Below are 20,476 nucleotides of genomic sequence, written 5' to 3'. Positions count from 1 at the left end.
ATCCCATGGTTTTGATATATTTACTCTTCTGTTTATCATGTGGTATGTGTAATAACAGTTATTGTTGAAATATCTTATGTAGTGTAATTTTCACGATATTGCCTTTTAATATGTATATCATCCATGGTTTTGATATATTTATTCTTTCTGTTTACCATGTGTTATGTGTAATAACAATAATTGTTGAAATATCGTATGTAGTGTAATGTCAGATCTCAAAAGTTTTAATGATTTAGATAACTTGACAGCATAATTTAGAATTAATAATACATTTTTAATAGTTGCGTAGTATATCAGCAACAGGTGTGTGGTATTGAAGGCTTGTTTTGCTTCGAGTGTCATCGTGAAAGAAAATACGTTGGCAGGCGAGAAATGACAATAGCGGCTCCGTTCTGGAAACCAACTCGGGTTTTTTGTTTCGTTTTTAAAACATGCCAGTTATAATTAGCCATTTGCAGTCTGTTTTGATCGTGTTAAGATTTCTGTAAAAGCTTTGTCCCATATGAGAAGAAGATGAATGATTTCACAATGTTACATATATTGTTCTGATTGCATCCTATACAATTTTCTGGTAAAGATGTGTACCTTTCGAGAAATATGAACAAGTGTTGCACTGAAGCACATGGCAATTACTTCATGTTTAAGATTACATTGCTCTGATCCCATATTGTTCTAATCGCATCCCATATGATTTTTTGTTCAAGTCACATATGCCTTTATGAGGGTAAAAGCACATTTCTTGATCAATTACGCCATGTTTTGTAAGATTGCAGTTCAAAACGTTTTTCTCTGGAAGTGACGTCATCTTCCTTTTTCTAGAACTTTCTCTCAAATCTCATTCCCAAAATGTCTTAATAATGATGTCATCTGATTGTTTCATTTCTAACTGGAATCCAAAAGTCTGTTCATTCTGCTTTCAGAGACTGTTCTTGTTGGTTCCCTCTCTCTCTCTCTCTCTCTTTCTCCAAAAGAGAGAGATTATTAATGTGAAATATTTGTGTGGTCACTGGTATTAATCTTAGCTTTTGAGAGCTGAATGTAGGAAAAGTTGTAACGCCGCCTAACAAAAAAGTGTGTTTTGTGAATCTCAAGCAGCTGCATTTCAGGTGATTTTGTGAAAGTTTTCACAAGTTTGTGTACGGGAAAGTGAATTTTACTTATTATTACCATGGTAAAATAAGGTATGTTGAGAGAATTTTTGCCTTGGTGAAATTATTATTGGTAAATCTTTTGTGTATTTTTGTGTGTTCTTGTGTTTGTAATCTCTTGATTTTTCACATTTTATATACTGGTAATTTAACATCTATTTACGTGGCATTTTAAATATTCCTTGATAATTTAACATTGCATACTTGATTTAATTTTCATTTACTAAGATTTCTTTTCAAATCATGAGTAATTCTTAATAGTTTAAATTTTGCTTAATTTGATTTCTTGATAAATTAAAATTTTTGATTTAGTTTTGTTTAATAATTTAACTCAAGAATTAAAAATTTTGTGTTGATTTAAGTAATAGTAAATTTTTTTTCAAATTTCTAGTTTACTAATTTAAATTTTTGTATTTAAAGTTATTAAGAAAATAGTGTTTCATTTGTTGACCATCAAATTTTTGTGTTGTTTTTGTTCCTTTAGTTTTGCTAGTAAGACCAGGAAGCAGTTTTTTCAAATTTCTTGTTTAAATTCTGTGATCAGTTATGTAATTATCAGTACTGAACAACATTATAAATATATAAATAAATATATATAATATTATATATATATATATATATATATATATATATAAAATAGTATTATATTATATATATATAAGAAGGCCACTATTTAAACGTTGAAATTAGTTAGGAAAAAGGGGATATCATCATCATTAATTGTTCAAGAACTTCTAAACGATGCGGAGACCTACGACAAATTAACGAAAGATCCCACAACAAATATTGCTGCTCATAAGGCAAAAAAAGACATAGAATTACTAGTGATAAACATAAAGTTTTGTTCTAGCTTTAGTTTTGCTGAACTTGTTATCACCCTTTCTAGTGAATTAAGACCAGGGAAGTTTAAACATCCTCAAACAACATTAAAGTTGTTCAAGTATTGCCGATTTTGTTTTTTCTTGTTTAAATTTTTCTGTGATTAGTTGTGTAATTATCTAGGTACATTGGAACATATCTTTACTGGGACAAATATACTTTAATAAAATATAAAATTTAAAACATGGGAAAAGGACTGCCGTTCCTAGATGTATGATCATAAGAAAACAGAACAGGTATGCATTTACAGTATATAAAACCCACCTTCGCTATATATTTCTTATATACGTATAAAAATCATGGTAGGTGCAACCTATTCTCAGAGGACTTAGGATATATATGGATATATATAACGCAACTATATTATCGATATATATATATCCCAATGGAACAGATTTCAACAACAAAATAAAGCTTCCATACGATGAAAACAAGATTTCGAGTTCGCTCGTTAACGTATACTTAAATAACAAAGGAAGAAGCCGGAGTTTTTCTTTGAATCTTACGGATACGCTCTCGAAAGAATAACAGCAGCACAGCAATCTAAATGAATCTAACTGGTGGGGGCGGAGTTGGTTTTCAAGAGTAGCTGTCCGTACAAAAAGAAAGATGCTGGAATCTGCACATCAAAAACCAACAAGAACCTGAAGAAATCGGAGCCATTGAAATCTCCTTTCATAAAATAATGCACAAGTTTAAAGAACAGGGAAACACGAAGGAAGGAAGAACGTTTAAATAGTGTTTTATGGGCCTTCTTATTTTCATATTACACTGAGTTCAAATTCTAGTAAGAATTGGTATGGACATTCTTATTTTATTTACACTGTAGTATTACAGGAAAGATATATATATATATATATATATATATATATATATCATGACAAATTAAACCCGACGGACTCTTGAACTTTTGATTTCCACCGAGGACTTATGTGAATGCAAAGCCTGACAGGTGCTGTGGCTGAGGAATGAGAAGCATGGAGTGGATAAGCTGTCAACAGCAATGGCCGAATAAAATCTTTCAGTCATTAGGCCAGAGTTGTGATTGACAACATTTTACTTTGTTCGCTGTCCGTGAAGTTACTCTTCCCACCCTGGTTCTCATTCTGGTGTTATTTTATAGCAGGATATATTTGCCTTTATAAAAAAAAAGTCCCAAAAAAAAAGCAGGTCAAAGTTACGAGTTGAAAATCGTCGAGGATGACCATCATAAGTGATTCTTGGGTTGAACTTAATATGACGAGCTAATGTGCAGTAGGTCTTCCATAAGAGTAATAGCTATCGAGCTAGAGATAAACTTCAATGAACATCTGAAATGAGTCCAGACAACCTCCAAAGTCCGTATTCTTCGCAACACATACAGACTTTAACTTATTAACCAGAATGAATTCACTGTGGGAGTAAGTTTGTGTGATGTATCTGCTAACAGATGAAGTCCTACCGTGTTTTGCAATACAGAGAATCTTTCATTAAAACTTTTATCTTTCCAAGCAGGTCTGATCATTTTATGACAGAAAAGACTTCAGTTGCTCGACGCATGTCAGGATAAATTAGCTTTTACTTTGAAACTTGCATAACTTTAGTTACACGCGTCAAGAGTTTTCAGATATGAAGTTTTTAAATTAACACGCATTTCTAAGTTCACAGAACCTTATCAAGTCGGAAATCTTCGAATTCCAGTCAGCTGGAAGTTACAGGACATAACCTCTTATCATTAGCATTTTTCAAGGGAATTTATTCAAATTTTCATGATCCTAACGATTTACAGAATTTCTAGGCATGAACGGACGCTATAAATGCTGCTGAGTAGTACAGATTTAGAATAACACTCTTTTCCCCTTTTAAATCAATGAATCGGCAAATACCGCATTCACTTTTTTTCCCTGCATCGACAACAGCTGTTGGACGTTAATTTATAGTACTAAATCACACAAGCAGTCACGCCATCATTCATGACACGTTATGTTAGTATAGCAGTGAAAGCCTAACATTAAACACTGAAGTTAATTTCAGACCTGAAGTTATTCGCTGCACCGAATTCAGGGGAAAGAAAGCATTTTTCTTGGTTCTTAATATTTTAAATATATATACATAAGAAGTTACCTCTTCTCTTTGTAATGAAATGAATACATAATAATAATAATAATAATAATAATAATAATAATAATAATAATAATAATAATAATGGTATCACTACCAAATCTTTCATAATAAACGAAATGCTACAACTATTGACTAGGAACTGGCGAGCGATATCCCCCCTTCACAGTAGCGCTAAGATACCCCAGTACACAGCATATTTTCCTGTGGTTACTTGTGAGCACCACATCCTTCTAATGTGTCCATGTCGCGACCGACATGAATCCAGTTCCATTTGAGATTTTCAATGGCCATATACAGGTGAAACCTCGTGACTGTGCGCAAAGGACCTGAACGAAACGTTCTGGCCTTTGAAATGTCACCTTGAGCCGTCCTGACGACTGCAGTGAAAATATTCTCGATCTCCCGTAGGATTGACAATACCCTGACGACCCCAGACACAAGCCAGTAAGAATCATTCAACAGTTTTTTGGCTTCGTCTTCCAGTTCTTGCAGGCGCAGCATCTCTTCTTCTAAGACAGGGATGTCTCCCTCCAACATCAGTATTTTCCCATTCAACCGTTTCAGCTCTGCATTCATCTGAATGACTTGATCTTTGTGATGTTGCATTTGTTCCCTGGTGCGCAGTCTTGCGACTCGACGAGGGACGGGGTATTCACGAGTTTTGACAATATTCCAAATGTCATGAAAGATGTTGACTAAAACACGGATGCTGATGCCACGATCAGAGTCAAAAAATGAGCCAGAACTTTTACGGGGCTCAGGTACTAAAGACAGATAAGACAATTTGCTCTGCAGCTCATCTGATATCTTCACCACCTCCGCTTTGGTTTTATCTATTTCTGCCAATGATTGTAGTTTTTCCTTATGCAAGTGGCCGAGAGCTCCTACTGCAGTGATGCGATAATTCCTGAAGTCTGAATAGCTTTCCCACAAGGCTTTCAAAAAATCTGATATTTGAATCTGTAGATACTGCGCATCGATTACGATATCTCTACCCATATCATTCACATACTGGAAGAATTCTTCCAAAGGATCCATTACATAATCTTCGATTTCTCCTGTTTCTGGGTCACTTTGGTGCTCACTGAGGTCATCAACTAGGAAAGTCATCATTGCCTGTGATGAGTAGCCGTAGGCAGAGAAGTTCAAACATGTTTTGACATTTCCTGTTAACTCAATAAACTCCTTCTTTGCCTCCTCTGTATTCTTCAGAAGAGGCATCCCTTTCGAAATTGCCGCAGCTGGTTTTCTGTTTTTCAATAGCTCTCTCCTGAAGCTGATTTCAAAATCTTTAACCGACAACAAAATTCTCTTCAGCGATTTTAATATTCCTTCATTCCCTATCAAGGCATCAACTGTCTGCTGGAGAAAGAGCAAATCTCTATTATACTCCAGTGATACATTCCTAAACATAATGGTTTCTGATGGAGGTACAATTAAGAATTGCTTTGCTTTGATCTCATGAAGAGAGTTACTTGCATTAGCAACAGCATGGCATATTTCAGGCATTTCTTTCAGGAGAAATTCAATGTCCCTTTTATACCCACTAACACTTGTGCTGAATAAAGATGCTTCGCCTATAATATGTTCACAAGAGTTGGTTTCGAAGTCAGAATTAACAACAAGGGCTGCCCTGTCTTCCAGTTTATCACCAGGATAGAATGTCACACCTTCCTCAGCAGATGCGTCCCTGGTGCACTTTGGATACTTTGAGTTCCGCCGATCCAACCAGAAGCAATCTTTCGCTTGGCTATCAAAGAACATACCCTTGGGGCATGTGAACCTGAAGGCCAACCAGTGTAGTCCGTGTTCGCTTAAATCAACGCAGTGATAAAATGTCCTACAGTTATCTGCAAAGAAAGAACAAGGTATTCTTCAGCGACAATGAAGATGAAGGGTCGCCTGTCAAGAAAGGGTGTGTAGCTAGTCATTTGGCAGCATCTCTGTTGCCCATAAACAAATTAATCACAAATATAATTTAGTAAATTTTGCTCTCCTGAATTACTAACTGAGTTCTCGAAGAAACATGAACCAATCTTTAAAAATTTGTGGATACTGAGGACCATTTTACTAGAAACAGATAGCTCAAGGCCTCAGAACTGTTCTATACAAAAAAACATACATGAAAAGGGGACAAATCATTAACAGTGACAAAAACTAGCCCGATACTCTGGGCCACATCTTGCCCTCACTCTCTATGAAACTAAAACAGGTCGGTTAAAAAGCACAGAACGAGAAAACTAGGGTAGTGAGTGTTCAGCTAGGAGTGATTCTCATGAAAGCATCACCAAAACCTTATTTCAATAATACTGATACTTATTGCTATAGTGAGAGGTAAAACATGCAACGTCTTCCCTCTTTTATCTTCTTCAAAATATTTTATTTTGTAATTGAATAACATATGAGAATATGGCAGGTGTTCAGTAGGTTTATACAACAGATGTATATTAAAAGCTGAAGACTTTAGTATAAATCTGTAGAACAAAGCTACAATAGAAACGAATATCAAGATGTAAAAATACATTATGAAAAAATTGAAGGATTTGCGATTTTAAACCCTTCGTTTTGTCTTTAGGCTCTAAGGAGACGTTTCAGCATCATCTTACAAAGTGGCTATGGTTTGCTGGGGGAAAATGTTGAAAGTAAATGTGAGCAAGAGTAAGGTTATGAGAGTAAATGGAAACCAGGATTATAGAGCAATTAATATATGAATGACCATAATAGGTTGACTGGCAAAGATATTATTTTAGGAGCAAAGATAACAGATAGGATGATATTAAGATGAGAAAATGTGCATCACAGAAAAGGATGAACAAGGAATGTAGTAACGTCCGTGAAATCCAAAGTTGGAATGTTTGACGGGATTGTTGAACCAACTCTCCTCTACGGAAGTGTATACTGACTGCAAATAAAACGAACGAGATGGTTTTGTTTACACAGTATATGTGGCATAATGAGGACTGAAAAGACAAGAAATCTGGAGATACACAGGAGAGGTAAAGACATTAACATAAGTGAATGGATTGATCACAATGATATGAGCTAGTTCGGCCATGCTTAAAAAGCAGAACATAGGTTGGTAAAGCGAGCATAATTCATTAGTTTTAAAGGGCAAAGAAGAGGAAGACCTTGAAGTTGCTGGATATTTGGCTTGAAAGTGGTATTGCAACGGAACGGATTAAATATTCAATAAGCGAAAAAGTGCGTGCAAATTAGAGATGAAAGGCAGTATGCTTGGGGCATTCGACGCACTGCTGGTGAACATTATGAATAACTGAATGAGGTGGCTACTGCTGTGGAACTGTTCCGCACTAAAGATTCATCCACGATTCTAGAATTAAAGAAAAAAATGTGGCAGCGTCCACTTTTAGTCTTCTGTAAAAGAAAACTATTGTCTGTCTTTCCGTCTTTTTCTGTCCGCCCTCAGATCTTAAAAACTACTGAGGCTAGAGGGCTGCAAATTGATATGTTGATCATCCACCCGCCAATCATCAAACATACTAAATTACAGCCCTTTAGTCTCAGTACTTTTTATTTTATTTAAGGTTAAAGTTAGCAATCTTCGTGCGTCGGGCAACGATATAGAACAGGCCACCACCTGGCCGTGGTTAAGTTTCATGGGCCGTGGCTCATACGGCATTATACCGAGATCACCGAAAGATAGATCTATTTTCGGTGGCCTTGATTATACACTGTACAGAAAACTCGATTGCGTCAGAGAAACTTCGGCGCATTTTTTACTTGTTAATTTTTTCTCTTGAACCATCTCCTAGGAGAGGAAACAATGTTGAAGAAAACGAAAAAAATACACACAATGTGAGAGAGAGAGAGAGAGAGAGAGAGAGAGAAGCATTGTACCTTTAGAAGGCTGCAGGCCATGTCCAGAACATTTGATCAACTTCTGGGTGGCTATTCTTCTTTGATAATTAAAGCCATGCGAGTCATCTTCCTTTGATTTTGAGTGATGAGGAAAGAGGCTGTTCGGAGATCCGCCGCTGTTTTGGAATGGACCGCCTGGGAGTATTCAGAGACCACGAAAAGATTATTTACGCTCTCTGGAATAAGATGTTATGTAGAAAGCGCACACTGAACGCAAAATGAAGTCACAGGTCGTTAGTATAACTTATACTGGCAGACTTTTACCTAGTTTGACGGGTAAGTTACTATATAAAAGCATAACCCAAAACAGATATCTTTAACTATCAGTTTTTTCTTTCATTCCGGGAGACATTTCAACACATAATTAACCATATAGACCATGCTGAATGTCAAGTTCATGATTTCAAAATGGAATAACCCCGCACGATTGTAGGGAATATAAAACATATTTAATGTGGATTGAATATATCTATCCGAAAACTGCATAAGAACTCGTGTACTGGCATCACATAAGAAAAACTAATGCCATAAAAAATAGCAATAATATTGCTTAAATACCCTAACCCCTAAAATGATGCCAGAAATTAAATCATGTGTTTCTCCTTGGTAGGAAAGGCTTTTGAAGTTTCGGAAGGTAAAAATATGCTCCTAAATGTTTACGAAATTAAGTATATTAAAAACAACTACGAATATGACACCATAAGAAATATGTCAAGATTGTTTTTCAAATTTGATTACAAGAAAGGGAAGTTACCGGCTCTTTTACAGAAGTTCTGTATGTTGGAGAGCTTTGCATATATGCTGACATTTTATGGAGAGGTGATAAAAGAGGGAATTTTTAATAAGCGATTTTTAGAATTAGACATTTTGATTAATGGCACTAGTAATGAAACTTTCATATCACACAATATTTGTGCGTGACTCATATAACAATAAAGTTATTTTCCATTGTAATTTTGATTTCTGGCAGAAAAAGTATGCCTGTGACCTTGAACATTAGGTCTAGGTTATTTCACACCTGTTAGGGTCGAGTGATGACTCCAGAACAAAGTCTATTACTGTCTAACATGATAAAAATCTGAGGAAAAATCAGGTTAGTAACAATAACAATAATATTACGCAAACAAGAACCTTTATCTTGCGTGCGTAGATAATAATAATAATAATAATAATAATAATCTTATAAAAAGGATAATGCAATAATTTTCTATTCATTATGATTCATTGTTGGAAAGGACAGTGTGCGAATATTGGAAGTCTTTTATTATATTCAATCAGAAATCGTTCGTCTGGGTTCAAGTTCTATTGTAGGTACCGTCGACATGTTGGTCATCCTCTGGACGTGGTTGCAGGAGGTCTGAAGAAACGAGGTGCTCGCTTGGTATTTATAGGGAGGTCAATCGGTGCTGAATTATGATTGGCTGCCCGGGATTCTCTTCATCCTCAGCACTACAACGCCGCTCGCACGCAAGACGAAAACAGAACTTGGATGGGAGGGGTCCGCCCGAGGGTGTACATGCCCCGATTCTCTTCATCCTCAGCACTCGCACGCAAGACGAAAACAGAACTTGATGGGAAGGCTCCGCCCGAGGGTTGCCCCAGGGCAGCCAATCATAATTCAGCACCGATCAACCTCCCCTAAAATACTCGTTTCTTCAGACCTCCTGCAAAGATGACAACGAGCTGGTCGAAACATGTACGGTACCTACAATAGAACTTGAACCCAGACGAACGATTTCTGATTGAATATTGTAATAAAAGACTTCCAATATTCCGCAACTGTCCTTTTCAACATGAATATCGGCCAGTTACTGACTAACATCACTGAGCCTGAAAAGTCATAAGGAGAACAGAAAAGACACTATATAAGATAAATTCGAAATACAGCCATCCTTTTAATAAGACCTGTTTAAAAGAATAATAATAATAATAATAATAATAATAATAATAATAATGTTTCATTCAAGCAATGAACGAAATTTCAACATGAAAATGTGCATAACTCGCTCAAGTCGAGTGTCTCATTCTTTCAAATGGCTGAGTAAAGAGTTCTCAATACCTACCACACGCTAACCCTACCAGAAGCATTGAGAGAGTAAGTGGGCTGAACAGCTGACACATTCTGAGTCCACAGAAGAATCTGTAAAAGACAGAAAGGAATATATGGCAAATTTTCACGAAAACGAGGCGAAATAAATAAAAGTATGTACGGCCACATCCACACACACACACACACTATATACATACACACACACACACACACTTATATATATATATATATATATATATATATATATATATATATATATATATATATATATATATATATATATATATATATATATATATATATATATATATATATATATATATATATATATATATATATATATATATATATATATCCTTGATGGACGTGTGGTTTAATGTGTCACTGTAGTCCTGAGTTCTTGTCTTCCGTGGTTCGTGTACGATGAACTTATTATCAACTAAAAATTCCTTCGGATAACATATATAAAAATATATTATATATATATATATAATGAATTTCATATATATTTTATATATATATAAATAAATTTATAAACACAAGGCTTTGTGATATTCACAAACATTAAGCCACAAATATTGATTAATACTGAATTCATTACAACTTGGAAATAACTTACACCCAAGGAGAATTATAACTGATAAATGCTTCGTCCCTCGCAAGATTCGAACCGTTGCCTGGCTTAGAAACAATGTATATATATATATATATATATATATATATATATATATATATATATATATATATATATATATATATATATATACATATATACAGTACATATAATATATATTCCTCTAACAAGAGTCGGCTTCACAGAAAAAATGACAATGTTGACTGTCATATTCACAGTACTGAATCTTGGTTGAACTTCATGTGCAATAAACCTCCAGATTAGCTGCTTCCAACACCTATACATAAGGTACATCACAAGCACGTCGAACCCATACTTACGTACGGCAAGCAGATACACACACTCACGCACAAATACACACACTGAGTGTATGAATGTATGTGTGTGCATATATATATATATATATATATATATATATATATATATATATATATATATATATATATATATATATGTATATATAGGCTACATGTATTAGCTGAAGCCACTGGGAAAGTTCAAAATGAAACGACTGAGTGCCAGGTACTTTCGTGTATTTTAACACATCTTTGTGCCTGGAAGATGTGTTAAAATACACGAAAGTACTTGGCACTCTGTCGTTTCATTTTGAATTTTCCCAGTGGCTTCAGCTGATAAACAAAATCACGCGCTTACTTTTGTGATTTCTTAGTAATATACATGTATATGAATATAATATAACAAACACGCACACACAAACACACACATATATATATATACACACACACACACATATATATACAGTGTATATATATATATAAACATATATATACACGCGTGCCTTTGTCAATTTTTCACGCGCATGCATGTAAGAATTCGTCTCCTATGTAGAGCCCTAAATCATCTTGAACGAATGAAGGAGATGATGCGTTCGTTTATGTGAAAATTCAGGAAACAGGGAGTTGTTTCATTTAGTCTCATCTAAAGTCATCGTGGAGCAACGTCCCGCCAAATTGTTCAGAGAAAAGTGCTCATTTCCGTTTGATGCTTTCCATTCCTATCTGAATTTGTAGGCTTCAGTTTATTGTGGTTGTCATTAGTGTAGTACTTCTGGCACGAAGAGGAAAAAAAAAAGAGGGTTGAGCGTGGGCTTAACTTGCAACAAATCCTTAGGGTTTGGTGCAGGTCGCAATCGTGTTATAACAAATAAACTAGAAAATTATAATTGCTATTGGTGTTATTTTCTACACTATTACATTTACTCTAAAAGAGGCGACTCCTTTAAAAAGCATGGTAACAGACACAGCCACATTCATGTAAAACAGACAGAAACAAAACCATGAGAAGGGAGATAGAGTAAACACTGACGAAAATAGCTAATAAGTAAATAAATAAGTATACAGAAATTCTGAGACATGCCAGATGAATCACGACTATTTTATGAATCTTTACAATTACCGCAAATTAATAAAAAAAAAAGTGACAAGCAGTAAAACTGTTTTACAAGATGTAATTGACTAACTGAATTATTAAAATTCTATACAAAAGATTCATGTTCGTTTTCCCCAGTTTTCAATGTCTGTAAAAGCGACAAAGAATCTAGAGTGCAGTCCAGCATTTACATTTTCTTTATTATATCATTATAATTATTTCTTATTTTTATTTTCGTATTTTAGGCGGTGTAAGTTTCATTCACCCTCCGTCCGGCAATAACGCATTTTGGGACAGCTGATAACCCCACCGGATATTTCCAACTTTTTCAAATCACGGAAGACGTTGCACACCATAATATTATCAACATTCGTATGAACTGCCCTCCTCACAACAGGCAGTACTATGGCAAGGCCAGATTAATCTAAAATAATAACACGAAGCGGCCAACTTACTGCACCATTCATATTCATAAGTTTTAAGGATGGGTTATGATACTGTGCAGTAGTTTCACGTGTAACATGTCTCCTTGAATTTTACCTGCTTTACATAAAAAAAAACACTGGCTCTAGGATATCAAATTTCAGTTAGGCAAGCCTTGTCAATGGAATATTTATGTAAAACTGCACTGACATATAACACACAGCCTATCATATATGGGGAACCCTACGTTTTCAGATAAATATTCCAGTACATTAATGATACTTAATCAAACGTGACAATAATTCATGTCGTCTCGTCTTCAGTAATGCTGTTACACCTCGGGCTGGTAACTTCACAACTCTCCTTGACATCACCATGTTCAACATTTTCGTCACTTCCACTTCACAGCCAACTGCCACCGATCACAAAATGTTCAGGGCAGTAGGAAATAATATCCTATCTGGTAAAGGCGTCACTCTCCATCAGCCCGTGTTTCCACAATCTGTATCCCGTGTTCGCGTGGAAAAGGCCAGTTCTTTACAAAACAAGACTAGAGAAAGAGAGAGAATCTCTTCAAGTCCCCTTCAGCAAAGGGAAGTGCGTCTTGAAACATAAACACAGGCGACACAGCTGAGGAGGTACATGCAACACTCAGCGGAGGAATTCGTCCTTAAACTTACGCAGAGATAATGTTCGAGTCACGACCTCAGAAAATGGAATGGTGCCTAGATCGTCGAGGGGTGCTTTTTAAGTGCAGGACTGAGAGGACAGGCGTGCGTTCATCGTCTGACGTCATTCGGTGCTTGAAGGAAAACTCACGTGAAAATTCAACCATTCTTTTTCCTTGTTCTGAATTTAGACGGTTACACACGCTGTCAGTTACCATAACTGACTGAGGGGAAAAAGAAAACGAAACAGTGTTCAACTGACCTCTACTGCCAAGCATCCTGTCATGTCATTGCATATTCAGTCGTCACATTCTTAGAAGCATTAAATTATTAGGAGACAAGGGTGACTGAGAATGAAGCTCTACTACTTTTCTCATGGTATTTTGTTATGAATATTTATATGGGAATCCCTGAATACTTCGTAATTTGAAAGCAATAAAGAAAACATGATAACACGCACACGTGTAAAGAGAAGGAGACTAAGGTTTTTACTGAGAGGGGGAGATAAAACAAAACCACCGAAATCTATAGCAAGAGTACAAGTTAAAATATTAATGGATTTCAAAGTGAAAACCCAAACAAGAAAAACACACACACACACACACACACACACACGCGCGCGCACATATATATGTACCTATATATACTTTCACATAATTGTTTCCCCTTTTGAGGGTTTGGCGAGTTGGGAACTGCCTTACGGCTTCTCAACATGTGAGGTTGCTGGGCCATTACCCTTCTGTAATATATTCGTATATATGAATATATATATATATATATATATATATATATATATATATATATATATATATATATATATATATATATATATATATATATATATATATATATATATATATATATATATATATAATATAATATAATATATGCATATACATATATATATATATATAATGTGTGTGTGTATGTTTGCATGTATGTATGCATGTATTTGTGTAAAAAGGAGACTTTTTCCCAATTCGCCATTCATTTGCCCAAAAATTATGACAAATCATCAGTTAATTATGGGATATTTTCCCCCCCAAAACACTTGACGTTTCAGTGAATCATCGCGAAATGTTTTTACGCTGTATTTTTCCAGGAAGATTTTGAAAATACCAATTTTTTCTGATGTCGTTCTTAAAGAATAGCTTTCTTAAGTCTTTGGCCACTCACCGGTTGATTGAGAATTTTTAGCATTCAGTGCTGAATATATCTTTATGATGGTCAGCGACAGCTCACAGAGTTTATCATTAGTTCGGTTCATGCTGTACATTAATTTATAAAAACTATTTAACCCCTAAGCTAATACTAGCACAAGTAGCCAGTCATGTTTGTAACATTTGGAAAGGTGCGAATATACAGACGCACATACTACATATGTGTATATATATGTATATGTGTATATATAAGTATATATATAGCCTATACTTTGGATATAATGAGGGGTCCATAATATCAATCATTGTTAGAAAAATAAGAACTGGCCAAAAATAAAGATTGAAAGATTGGTACATTAAACTTGAAGTAGCCGAGGGAATAAAAGTACCCCATATATATATATATATATATATATATATATATATATATATATATATATATATATATATATATATATATATATATATATATATATATATATATATATATATATAATATATATAATATATAATATACTAAATGTATAATATATATAAATATAAATAAATGTATATATATAACATATATATATGTATATATAGTATATATACATATATATATTTATATATTATGTATAGTTTTCGAGAGAATGAAAAACATATCCTTTTCCATACAAATAGGTACCAAGGGTAAGAATCACAGTGTGTTGAAAGGATAAACAACCATTTAGGATTCCGCCACTTCCTACACCATTCTCCCACTATAATATCCATTGCTCCTAAGTCTTTTGACCTTAAACTTCACTTCAGACTAAGAAGAAAATGACGGAGAGAGAGAGAGAGAGAGAGAGAGAGAGAGAGAGAGAGAGAGAGAGAGAGAGAGAGAGAGAGAGAATTCTGAATGATGTTAAACGCGCTTTTATTCTGTTTAGTGGCGTAAGCAAAGGCGCCGTAACTTGCTCGGAGGCAGCAAACTGTTTCAGGGTGTCATGGCGTAAATTGAACTGACCGCATTGCTTTTCTCAGTCCGGGGGAGAGGGGCCGGGCGGCTAGCTTACTTTTCGGACGCAGTGGAACTGTTGCGGTCGAAGAAGAAAAAGCGGTCTCGTGACTCGCTGATAAAAGGTTGCCGGGTCTTTGATGGTAAGTTCCGTTCAATAAAATGTGAGTGGGGAGTGTGTTCACTATTTCGGGGTCGCGAGTCGGTCTGGTCGTTTATTTTTCTCGTTTTGTTTATTTGAAAATTTCTTTTTTTTAGTATTCGTTTAGATTATCTCTCCATCTATCTATACGAAAACTATACTATTTGCGATATTTTCTTTTCAGTTTAAAGTCGTTTGATAGGAAAATCATTGTAAGTATAGTTGTACTTCTCCATTATATATATATTTATATATATATATATATATATATATATATATATATATATATATATATATATATATATATATATATATACAAACACACACACACACACACACACACACACACATACATATATATATATATATATATATATATATATATATATATATATATATATATATATATATACACAAACAAACAAACAAACGCACACACACACCATATATCTATATGTATGTATGTATGTATGTATATATATATATATATATATATATATACATATATATATATATATATATATATATACACATTCATCTCTATAAACACCCATATACTGTACATTTACACGTTTACTAAATCCGTGGTTCGGCCTACCGGTCCATCCAACTGAAAATACATCACGCCTCTTCAAGGAAAGCGCTTGCGGCTAGCAACATCATCCCTATAGACTTACCGAGACACTGGAAGGCTGTACCCTTCTGACGTCACCCCATCCAAGGTGGATATCGATATATTGTAAAAAAAATGTAAATGTATATGCTTTAAATGGGGTAGGAACATGTCTAATTTTCAGCAATACCGACGGAACGTAAATTAACGTTCTTACTTTACCCAGGGCATAATTAAAGGAACGAGGTAATAGACTCACCTCTGAAAAGTGGGAAGGCTATGGGTTTCGGATAAAATAGATCCCGGGGAAGAAGTTGCTTTTCTCGACAAGGTGAAAGCGGGATATGACTGATTACTTAGCGAGGGTTACCTGGCTTCCTAGATGCTTCTACATAATCTTCCCTATATCAGTATATAACAGATTGCGTCCAAACCCGTTAGCAATATGTCTATGTGTTACATTTTGTTTATATATATATTTTATTATATATATATATATATATATATATATATATATATATATATATATATATATATATATATATATATATATATATATATATATATATATATATATATACATATATACATACATATATATATATATATATATATATATATATATATATATATATATATATATATATATATATATATATATATATATATATATATAATATATTTCTTCCAAATAAAACCGGTGGCATTAAGGGGTCATACGCCCCTTGACGACGACGGCAAATCAAGACAGAACCAGAATCAACGATCTCGGGCCAGCAACGTCAGATCTTCTAAAGATCAATCATTCTCTCCACGTTGAATTAGTGTGCGGCATGAGCACATGAAATACTGTCGGCGGTCTCAGTGATTAATATCTAATGAAAATTTATAATTCTTGACTTTAAAGGCGATGCTATAGCTCAATAAAACACAAATTTCAAAATCTCTAGAAACAAGATCGGATATCCTTCAAATCGTCTTCAGAGACAGGATGTTGTTTATTCGAAAATCTGATTAAGAACAAGGTAAAGAGTTTACAATTTACAACCGAATTCTGTGAACAATTGTTTAGTCATGAAAACAGGGACTACATCGCGGTGCATTATGGAGTCGACGTTCCAGCTTTAGGCGATTTATAAAGAGGCAATATTTCTATTATTCACATTTGGGAGACAAGTTCTCCACTCGAGGTAAGCACGACGAGGAATCAAGAGGAGAGGAGGACCACGGAGTGCAGGCTTTCAAGAATTTTTACGAGAAGTAGCGAAAGAAAGTTTTTGGATAGCCAGCAGCCTATTGAATTGAATTGAATATAGAATTTAGGCCAAAAGGACAAGCACCGGGACCTAGAGGTCATTTAGCGCTGAAATGGAAATTGACAGCAAAAGGTTTGAAAGGTGTAACAGGAAGAAAACCTCACAGTTGCACTATGAATCAATTATTAGGAGAGGGTTGAAAGTATGATGGAAGACAGAGAATACAAAAGTATGATGGAAGAAAGAGAATACAAAAGGAGGCACAGTAAAAGAAACGAAAGGGGTTGCAGCTAGGGACCGAAGGCATGCTGTAAAGAACCTTAAGTAATTCCTACAGGGCACCGCACGATGCGCACTGACGGCGCTACCCCTCTACGGGGTTTTGGATCCAAAACCCCATAGAGGGTTTTGGATCGCCAGACCTATAATTCGGATCAACAGAACGGTGAAATCTCAATTCCTGGAGGAGCGCATGTGCCTAACGCTATAGCTCAGTGAACTTCAGTCTCCAGGAACAAGTTCCACGATCCTTCAAAACGTCTTCAGAAACAGGATTGTACTTATTCGCAAAGCTGAATTAAAGACGGTAAAGACAGTGAACACTTATGAAAATAAGGACAATCTCGCCGACAAGCACCTAAATGTATATTAGGAAAAGAAAACAAAAGGAGTGGTTGAAGTGATGCTGAAATGGTTTAAAATTTTCCGAGTCTTCCTTGGAAGTGTTTCGGAATCCTTCGATCTCCAGTTCCTAGAGGGACGAGAGAGAAGCCATTCGCTCATGCCCCCAGCGCTAAAGCTCAGTAGAACTCCAACTTCAGAGCCTCCAGAAGCAAGATCCGAAATCCTTCGAATCGACCTGAAGTCTTCCGAGATGGGATGTCTTATTCAAAAACCAGGGTAAAGGAACATCGCTGTATTATCATAGACGGACGCGAGTTCTCTCCAAACCAGGATGAAATGGAAACAAGAAGAGAAGCAACGACATCTGAGGGACGGAATCGCAAGGACTAAGGCCCCAGGGCTACCAAGGGAAACCATCCCTTAAGGGCACCTTTGCCAGGGGAAGGACCTCCTCAGAGGCTGCTTTCCTGGAGGGAGGCAGGTTTCCTGCCAGGCTGGGGAAGTGGGCCTGAGAAGGGCCTGAACCACAAGGGTGAGGGAACCCAAGGTGCCCTAGGGAAACCACCCCTTAAGGGCTCCTTTGTCAGGGGAAGGACCTCTGCAGAGGCTGCTTCCCTGAAGGGAGGCAGATTTCCTGCCAGGCTGGGGGCCCAAGCCGCTTTAGGGAAACCATCCCTTAAGGACGCCTTAGCCAGGGGAAGGACCGCTTCAGAGGCCGCTTCCCTGGAGGGAGGCAGGCTTCCTTCCAGGCTGGGGAAGCGGGGCTGGGAAGGACCTCAACCACAAGGCTTAGGTGACCTATGGCGCCCTAGGGAAACCATCCCTTAAGGGCACCTTTGTCAGGGGAAGGACCTCCTCAGAGGCTGCTTCCGTGGAGGGAGGCAGATTTCCTGCCAAGCTGGGGAAGTGGGCCTGAGGAGGATCTGAACCACAATGGTGAGGAGACCCAAGGTGCCACAGGGAAACCATCCCTTAAGGGTACCTTTGTCAGGGGAAGGACCTCCTCAGAGACTGCTTTTCTGGAGGGTGGCAGGTTTCCTGCCAGGCTGGGGAAGTGAGCCTGGGGAGAACCTGAACCTCGAGGGTGAGGGAACCTAAGGCCCCTTAGGGAAACCAACCCTAAGGGCACCTTTGTCAGGGGAAGGACCTCCTCAGAGGCTGTTTTCCTGAAGGGAGGCAGGTTTCCTGCCAAGCTGGGGAAGTGGGCCTGGGGAGGGCCTGAACCACAAGGATGAGGGGACCCAAGGCGCCCTAGGGGAAACCATCCCTTAAGGGCACCTTGACAGGGGAAGGACCTCCTCAGAGGTTGCTTCCGTGGAGGGAGGCAGGTTTCCTGCCAGGCTGTGGAGGCGGTCCTGAGGAGGACCTGAACCGCAAGAGTAAGGGGACCTAAGGCACCCTAGGGAAACAACCCCTTAAGGACACCTTTGTCAGGGGAAGGGCCTCCTCAGAGGCTGCCTCCCTGGAGGGAGGCGGGTTTCCTGCCAGGCTGGGAAAGCGGGCCTGAGTAGGACCTGAACCACAATGGTGAGGGAACCGTAGTCGCCACAGGGAGACCACCCCTTAAGGGCTCCTTTGTTAGAGGAAGGACCTCCTCAGAGGCTGTTTTTTTGGAGGGAGGAAGGTTTCCTGCCAGGCTGGGGAAGCGGGCCTGGGGGGACCTGAACCACAAGGTGAGGGGACCCAAGGCGCTCTAGGGAAACGATCCATTAAGGGCACCTTTGTCAGGAGAAGGCTCTCCTCAGAGGCTGCTTCCCTGCAGGCAACTTTGCAAGGGAAGGTCCGCCTAGGAGGCTGCTTCCCTTGAGTATATTTCAAGCAACCACTGACTTATAGTCTATTGTTTATGATTACAGCTAGCGTTATGCCAGCACGGCTGAATTGTAACTGTAGCTAGAATGGTTTCAGTAATTATAATGCATAATGCATGGAACTTGCCAAAAAACTAGAACGACTATTCTATAAAAGTCTATATGCACTTGTTTGACGAAAACTCAGCAAATGATAATGTATGGCAAAGGTTACGGAATACCTGTATCTATTGTGATTTACAGTACAACATACAAATATCCAATTAATGTGTCCAAGCTGTATAAATTCTCATAATAAATGAGAGTGGAATTTATCCATCTTTGCAGCTAAGACCCGCCCACTATATTCTTAAACTTTTGCCTGTGAGTAGTTATAGGTCTCGGAAGGGTAATAACATCACCCACAGTGTTCAATGGCACTACAAGATGACATTATTTTCCTTTAGAGACCTATAACCAGTAACAAACAAAAGTTTAAGAATGCAGTGGGAGGGGCTTAGCTGCAAAGATGGATGAATTTTACTAGAGTAAAGATTTTTCATCCACTCAGTGCACTGTATTTTCTCCAACGGAATTCATTTGCCAAGGAACGGCCCCTTCTCCAGTTAAATATTCCGCATACTGCTCCCGCTTCTTTGCAGCTTCATTGCTGTAGTTATCAGAAGATAGGTGTCTTGCAGAATGAACCTCAGACGTCACGGAAGAGAAAATTGAATTC

The 20,476-nt window shown here is 37.0% G+C and overlaps 1 protein-coding gene across 4 annotated transcripts in view; it reads right to left on the bottom strand.

Moving 5' to 3' along the window:
- Positions 1 to 3,661: 3,661 nt before the first annotated feature.
- LOC136826934 (uncharacterized) overlaps positions 3,662 to 20,476 on the bottom strand; it is a 169,835-nt gene continuing 153,020 nt past the window's right edge. The window contains exons 1-4 of one of the 4 annotated variants that reach the window (XM_067084524.1): positions 13,186 to 13,365; positions 10,073 to 10,149; positions 7,989 to 8,144; positions 3,662 to 5,980 (exon numbers count right to left, since the gene is read on the bottom strand). In XM_067084524.1, coding sequence (XP_066940625.1) covers positions 4,338 to 5,980; positions 7,989 to 8,144; positions 10,073 to 10,130 — 1,857 coding nt within the window. In that variant the 5' untranslated portion in view covers positions 10,131 to 10,149; positions 13,186 to 13,365 and the 3' untranslated portion in view covers positions 3,662 to 4,337. Of the gene's footprint in view, positions 5,981 to 7,988; positions 8,145 to 10,072; positions 10,150 to 13,185; positions 13,366 to 20,476 lie in introns of those variants that run through there. The other 3 variants (XM_067084526.1, XM_067084523.1, XM_067084525.1) reach the window with 3 other exon arrangements.

This window comes from Macrobrachium rosenbergii, chromosome 41 (genome assembly GCF_040412425.1).
Source record: "Macrobrachium rosenbergii isolate ZJJX-2024 chromosome 41, ASM4041242v1, whole genome shotgun sequence".
Lineage (NCBI taxonomy): Eukaryota > Metazoa > Arthropoda > Malacostraca > Decapoda > Palaemonidae > Macrobrachium > Macrobrachium rosenbergii.
This window is presented reverse-complemented; position numbering and strand designations above follow the sequence as displayed.